The following is a 7,746-nucleotide window of genomic DNA, read 5'->3' as shown; positions in this document are numbered from 1 at the left end:
ATTCAAAAATGTAATGCCACCTAAACACCAAAAACTCATTATAATTTCAGATGTGCATGGATTCCTTTTGCTCAGAAGCTCATTAGAAAGATTTTTACTCTTATATTTTAATTTTGATAATCTAAAAAAGATTGAGTCTTTCTTGACTGCTTGGACAGCTACTTATGACCAGTACTGCCAACCGATACAGCAGCTGTTATCACAGGGTGTCTCATGCCATCTTTGGACATGTTTGCTGGAGACCACAAAATCTGAAGTTTGGAAAAGGCTGTTATCAATAGACCTAGGTATTAAATTAATCCTGACTGAATAAAATTGCCATGAAAAAGTTTAAGTCTTATGGGAAAGGGATTCAAAGGGAACTTAAGTGGAATCTATGTTTAATCTCTTCAAAATCTGTTCATTCCAGATGGTAGACACATGAGTGTGTTACATTATTATTTGTACTTTTCTGTCTTTTTATTCTATTTTATTTTAGTTTTTAGTCAGAATCTTCCTCTGTTGCTCAGGCTGAAGTGCAGTGGCACAATCATGACTCACTGCAACTTCGACCTCCTGGGCTCAGATGGCCACCCACCTCAGCCTCCCAAGTGGCTGGGACTATAGGCATGTGCCAAGCCTTCATGCCCAGGTTTTTTTTTTTTGGTAGAGGCGAGGCCTTGCCGTGATGCCCAGGTTGTTCGCAAACTCCTTTGCTCAAACAATTATCCCACCTCAGCCTTCCAAAGTGCTGGGATTTATAGGAGTGAATTGTCATAACAAAAGCAAAGAAAGGAAAGTAATAAGGTGAGACAGTGATAAAACACCTATGGTATCTTCTTAAATGCATTTCATTAACTCTGCAATTGATAAATACTGTATAGCAAACAACCTTGAGTAAAAAGGGGGTATAAAAATAGTCGCTTTCTGACGTCAAACTAGATGATCAGACTTACTGTTTATAAGATTTTTAGCAAGGCTCTCTCAACCTCAATTCTTCTTCTGTAAATGGAATAGTAAGCCTATCCTCATGAAGTTATTTAAAACTAAAATAAGATATAGACAAGAAGTACTTAAAACACACAGTGAGCACTTAGTATCTGTTAACATCCTTACTTCACTTCAAATATATTTACTTCTTTAACTTGATTCTATTTTCTTTTGATCTGCCTTTTTCACAGTAGCTGCTGGTTTTAAATGTCACCCCCAAATTTATGCAAGATCAGTTACATTATAGATCTTTTTCATACCAAACTCTCAACTTAGTTGAAAAATATGAAGAGCCGGGCTCGGTGGCTCAGCCTGTAAACCCGCGCCTTTAGGAGGCTGAGGTGAGTGAATTGCTTGAGCCGCGGGTTCGAGACCCACCTGGGCAGGCAAGACCTCATCTCTACAATAAATCAAAAAATTACCCAGGCGTGGTAGTGCGCGCCTGTAATTCCGGCCACTCGGAAGGCTGAGGTGGAAGGATCGCCGGAGTCCAGCAGGTCGAGGCTGCGGTGGCGGGGAGCGGCCACTGCACTCCAGTCTGGGCGACAGAGTGAGACTCCAACTCAAAAAAAAAAAGAAAAATATGAAGAATGTCCAATCTGGTTTTTTTTGGAGCTTCTAAATTCCTATAAATATTGAAAACTCACTTCAAACTATTTTAAAAGTGCTTTGGCACATAGCTGAGTTAGAAGCACATAAAAGGGGCAAATAAATGTATATTGAAAAAACTGAGAGTGGACAGTGTAGTATATGTCAAATGAAGGAACCCTGAAAAATGCTATGGGCAAACCCAAGAAAGGATTTTTCTATGAGCACACACTCTTATAGAATGGTTTAACACTGCGATCTAGGACTGAAGATTGTGGTATACCTTGGGCCCATAATTCCCAGCTAAACAGGTGGTCATAGGTTGTAAATATGGTCTACAGTACAGTTTTTGCTGAGATAGCTTTTTTTTTTTTTTTTTTTTTTGAGTTGGAGTTTCACTCTGTTGCCCAGACTGGAGTGTAGTGGCCGCTCCCAGCCACCGCAACTTCGACCTGCTGGGCTCCAGCGATCCTTCCGCCTCAGTCTTCCCAGTAGCTGGAACTACAGGCACGCGCGCCCGGCTAATTTTTTGATTTATTGTAGAGATGAGGTCTCGCCAAGTTGCCCAGGCGGTCTCAAACCCGCGGGCTCAGGCAATCCACTCACCTCAGCCTCCCAAGGCGCGGGATTACAGGCTGAGCCACCGAGCCCCCGGCTTAATTTTTTGATTTATTGTATAGATGAGGTCTCACCAAGTTGCCCAGGTGGGTCTCGAACCCACGGGCTCAGGCAATCCACTCATTTCAGCCTCCCAAGGCACGGGATTACAGGCCGAGCCACTGAGCCCGGCTGACAGCTTTTTTGGTCTCTGTTTTTGTCATAATTTTGAAATACTAAGCTCTCTGCAGCATCTCTCCCTCCAATCATGACAGCCATAGGAAATAATTTTCCATGATTTGGTATCTCCCTGAGCCTAGACAACATCCTTGAAATGTTTACTCTGTCTCCTTCCTAAGTATACACTATGACTCATCTAGGAAAAAAGAACTTCAGAAATCTAGAGTATGCAATAAAAGACTTATAACCTTCCCAGAAATCTCTACCAGAAAGCCCTAGAGTTATTCATATTTTAAAGGGTATGGAGGTCATTGTTGGTGGGTCAGTTTTCTAGCTGCATTCAAGGTTATTCACTGGTAACAGTTCATTGGTCACTGGTTATAGCTGTTACCCATTGTTATGAGTTATGGCAGCATAACTCATCTGCTGCCCCTGCTCCCAGACGGTAAAATCGTTGCATTTTCTGGACTCTCATACCACTTTGTTCAAATCTTTAGTGAGCCTCTAACTGTGCTTACTATATTTTAACTGTTATGTTTACATGTGTTCTCCCCTACTAGGTTGTACAATTGAAGGCAGGAGCCCCATTTTACTTTTGTTTATATTCCAGTAGGAAGGCATTGACTAGCACATAATAGGGATGGAGGACAACCCAAGTCTTTATCAGATCTCCAAGGAGTTTTTTTTGTTTTGTTTTGTTTTGTTTTGAGTTGCAGTCTCACTCTGTTGCCCAGGCTGGAAAGTTAAGCTGTATTAAAGTAATAGAACACAGTGATTTCCAAACATTTTTACTGAAATAAACCACTCTGCCAACTTACCACTACCAAAAATGAAACCCTAATGTTCTGAACTAACAGAACTGTTTTTGAGGCAATATCAAAGAAAAATATTTATGCAACATACTGTAAGTGAATAACTAATTCATATCAGAAAATGAAATACTGTCACTATCACATTATTACATGTGTTTTGCACATAGTTGTGCAAATTTCTTGTGCTAGATTTCTGTTGATTAGTCCAAAAATGATAGCCTTCCATAGTGATAGGAAGAGGTTGGTCCTGGGATATTCTTCCCTCAAGAAGAATAACATTTCCTGGCTGGGTATGGTGGCTGATGCCTATAATCCCAGCACTTTGGGAGGCTGAGGAGGGAGAACTGCTTGAGCCCAGAAGATAGAGACCAGCCTGAGCAACAAAGTGAGACCTCGACACTATAAAAAAATAAAAATAAAAAAATTAGCCCGCTACTTGGAGTGGGGAGGGAGCACTGGGTTGAAGGATCACCTGAGACCAGGAAGTACTGGCTGCCATGAGCCACAAGTATGCCACTGCACTCTAGCCTGGGCATCAGAATGAGAATCCAACTCAAAAAAAAAATTCTCTTTTCTCTACCACCTAGAAATAGCAACATTAAATTTTGCAATACAAAAGCAAAGCAAACAGTGCATGCATTCATCAGTAAGCTGGAATCAGAAGGCGCATTGGGCCAAGAGCACCACCATACTAAGGCACTACCCTGCAAACACTTAGCTGTGTAGCCAGCAAGTCACTAGATTGTTCTGGGTCCATTTGCTTATGCATAAAGTAACAGTGTTGATACACAGTTTGGAAAACACTCAAATATTTACTAGAGCTTCAGGACTCTGCTTGGGAGGGAGAGATGGAGAGGGTTATCACAAGTAATGGAGAGGCCAAGCAGAAAGGGCTTCTCAATTTTCTGTCAAATCAAAACAACTCCAGCTCTACCTCTGTTTTATAGAATTCTATATAAGGGTTTGGGGAAAAGGGGGAAAAAACCCTACTGCGAAAAAAGGGAATATGGCAACTAACCCAAACAGCATCCCATCTTACATTTTAAAGTCTTCTCCCAATTCTTCTATCCCAATTTCCCCATTTATTTCTACTTTAGGACACATTAGCAAATGGCCACTGGCATTCATTCAGCATACACTGAATGTCTAACAGATATGCCTAAGTGCTATACTGGGTACAATGAGGACAATGATTCAGCATTTAAAGTCATCTAAATGCTCCTGTGGGTTTGAGACTAGCCCAGGCAACTTGGCGAGACCTCGTCTCTACAAAAAAATAATTAAAAAAAAATTAGCCAGGCATAGTAGCATGCGACTGTAGTTCTGGCTACCTGGAAGGCTGAGGTAGAAGGACTGCCAGAGCCCAACAGGTTGACGCTGGGGTGGCCATAAGTGTGCCACTGCCCTGCAGCCTAGGAGACAGAGTGAGACTCTGACTCAAAAAAATAAAAATAAAGTCATCTAAAACCAAAATCAGAAAATAAATAACAAATCTAAAGGCAAAACCTACAATTTATGTCTCTTCCAAAAATCTCTCAGTTATTTTCATGAAGTCACTGGTACAGAAATTATTGTACTATACAGGCAAACACTCATTTTCTGTTATCCTAATGATTTGCAGAAGACTGAGAAGACAAGACAAAGACCAAGAGTGGTAGAACTGATGAACCATGATGATATTAATGCACACTTTGCAGACCAATGGAAAATTCTGCAAACATCTTATCAGCAATTATTTTCATTATCAAAACCAGCCCTAGCCAAAATCAACATTATGGAAAAAGGGCTATGATTATCACTTACATTCTTCCAGTCTCCTACTCCTCAATTAAGCATATGGGAATGATTCAGCCAACAAAGTTCATGACAACAAGGTGCAAGATGGTGCTGGCAAAGAGAAAATCAGCAAAGGCTCGCTCTGGAGAGATGCCTTGGAAATCCGCTTTGTTCTGTGGATTGATCTGTATTCTCAGGCAAACTGCACAAGAAGCAAAACACAAAAATGATTAACTAGACATATAAGACAAACATGACTGCTAATGAACAGACATACCCTGATTTCCACTTTAACCCAGAATTCCACTTTAACAGAAATGAATGTGTATGTGCATCAAAGGCAGGTACAGGCCGGGTTCAGTGGCTCAGCCTGTAATTCCAGCACTTTGGGAGACTGAGGTGAGTGGACTGCCTGAGCCTACAGGTTCGAGACCAGCCCAGGCAACTTTGAGACCTCGTCTCTACAATAAATAAAAAACTAGCCAGGCGTGGTAGCATGCGCCTGTAGTTCCAGCTACTTGGAAGGCTGAGGCGGAAGGATCGCCGGAGCCCAGCAGGTCGAGGCTGCAGTGGCCAGGAGCGTGCCACTGCACTCCAGTCTGGTGACAGAGTGAGACTCTAACTCAAAAAAAAAAAAAAAAAAGCATGTACAGAAATAATATCCATGATAAACCCAAACTAGAAACAATCTAAATGTCTATCAACTATAAAATGGATAAATTATGACATATGCAAACAGCAGAATACTATGCAGCAATGAAAAATAAACATACACAAAAGGATGAGTTGGGCAACAAAATCATGATATTAAAAGCACATGCTATATTACTCCAAGAATATAAAGTTTAGAGCTAGGTCGGGCATGGTGGCTCACACATATAATCCCAGCAATTGGGGAAGCCAAGGCAGAAGGATTACTTGAGCCCAGGAGTTTGAGACCAGTCTAGACAACATACCAAGAACTCATCTCTACAAAACTTCAAAATTAGCTGGGCATGGTGGCATACACCCATAGTCCCAGCTACTCAGAAGACTGGGGTGGATGGCTCACCTGAGCCCAGGAGGTCAAGGCAGCAGTGAGCTGTAATTGTGCCACTGTACTCCAGCATGGGCAACAGAGTAAGACCCCCTAACTCAAAAAAAAAGGTCATGCACAATGGCTCACACCTATAATAATCTCAGTACTTTAGGAGGCCTATGAGGGAAGAGTGCCTGAGCCCAGGGGTTCAAGACCAGTCTAGGCAACTTGGCAAGACTCTGTTTCTACAAAAATATCAAAAAATTAGCCAGGCATGGTGGCACACCTGCAGTTCCAGCAACTTGGGAGGCTGAGGTGGAAGGATCGCCTGAGCCCAATAGGTTGAGGCTATGCTAACTATGAGTGTGCCACTGCACTACAGTCTGGCAACAGAAGACTCTGACTCCTAAGCAAAACCATTCTATGGTAATATAAGAAAGTAAATCTATAGTAATGTAAGTCAGGATAGTGATTTTTCTCTTTCATGTGGGGGATGGTGACCAGAAAGATGCAAGCAGGCCTGATGGTGCTGATGTTCTATATCTTGATCTGGGTGGTGGTTAGAAGGGTAAACAACAATTCATCAAGTTGTATGTATACTTAAATTTTATACTCTTGGCCAGGCTCAGCGGCTCAGCCTATAATCCCAGCATTTTGGGAGGTCAAGGCATGTGAACTGCCTGAGCCCAAGGGTTCGAGACCAGCCTGGGCAACTTGGCAAGACCACGTCTCTACAATAAAATAAAAAATTAGCCATGTGCAGTAGCACATACCTGTATTTATGGCTACTTGAAAGGCTAAGGCAGAAGGATCATCGAAGCCTAGCAGGTCAATGCTGGGGTAGCTGTAGCATGCTACTGCCCTTCACCCTGGGTGAGTGGGGACTCCAACTCAAAAAAAAAAAAAAGTATATTCTTAACTATTTACTAAAGAAAAATTAAAGGGAAAACATGACATATCAGAGTTATGCTAAAAACTAGAGGTTTATTCAGAGAAAAAATATATAACCAAAAAACCCACAAAGCTTTCTTATCTCTTGATTTAAAGGTGTCTAATTACACTTAGATGAGGACATAGCTGAAGCAGTAACAAACGTGCTGAGCTGAAAGATAAAAGTTGTAAGAATGTGAATTATTTTCTAGGTCATACACAGTGGCTCACACTGTAATCTCAGTATTCTGGGAGGCCAAGGTGGGAGAAATTCAAGACTGCCTGATAAAAAGTGAGACTTCAATCTCTATTTGTATTGAAGTCTCTCACTCTGTCGCCCTGGCTGGAGTGTAGTAGCACACTCCAGGCCACTGCAGCCTCGGACCTACTGGGCTCAGGCGACCCTTCCACCTCAGCCTTCCAAGTAGCCGGAACTACAGGCACGTGATCCTATGCCCAACTAATTTTTTTATGTATCGTTGAGATGAGGTCTTGCCAAGTTGCCCAGGCTGGTCTCGAACCCATGGGCTCAGGCAAACCTCTTGCCTCAGCCTCCCAAAGTGCTGGGATTACAAGGTGAGCTACCAGGCCCTGTGACCTTGAAGATTCTAACATGGTACCTCAGCAACAGTCATGACTGACAAGGAAAAGAAGCTCTAAGAGTATACTCTTCCAAAATATCTTTATGCCTGTGATAAATTATTATACTACTTAAGAAATCCCAAATTTGCTTCAGGTTAGCATCATTCCATCATTAAAAAAGAAAAACCAACGAACTGTGATCTAATTCAAAGGTCATAAAACTAGCCGGGCTCAGTGGCTCAGCCTGTAATCCCGCGCCTTTGGGAGGCTGAGGTGAGTGGATTGCCTGAGCCC

General features: G+C 42.1%; 1 protein-coding gene across 1 annotated transcript in view; it reads right to left on the bottom strand.

The window, feature by feature from the left end:
* Positions 1-4,947: 4,947 nt before the first annotated feature.
* The window catches only part of DAD1 (defender against cell death 1), a 17,971-nt gene continuing 15,172 nt past the window's right edge, over positions 4,948-7,746 (bottom strand). The window contains exon 2 of the mRNA XM_008065283.2: positions 4,948-5,124. Coding sequence (XP_008063474.1) covers positions 4,994-5,124 — 131 coding nt within the window. The 3' untranslated portion in view covers positions 4,948-4,993. The remainder of the gene's footprint in view (positions 5,125-7,746) is intronic.

Source organism: Carlito syrichta, unplaced genomic scaffold (assembly GCF_000164805.1).
Source record: "Carlito syrichta isolate Samal-C Ts95f unplaced genomic scaffold, Tarsius_syrichta-2.0.1 Scaffold308201, whole genome shotgun sequence".
Lineage (NCBI taxonomy): Eukaryota > Metazoa > Chordata > Mammalia > Primates > Tarsiidae > Carlito > Carlito syrichta.
Note: the sequence above shows the minus strand (reverse complement) of the source record. Positions and strands in the feature narration are given on the sequence as shown.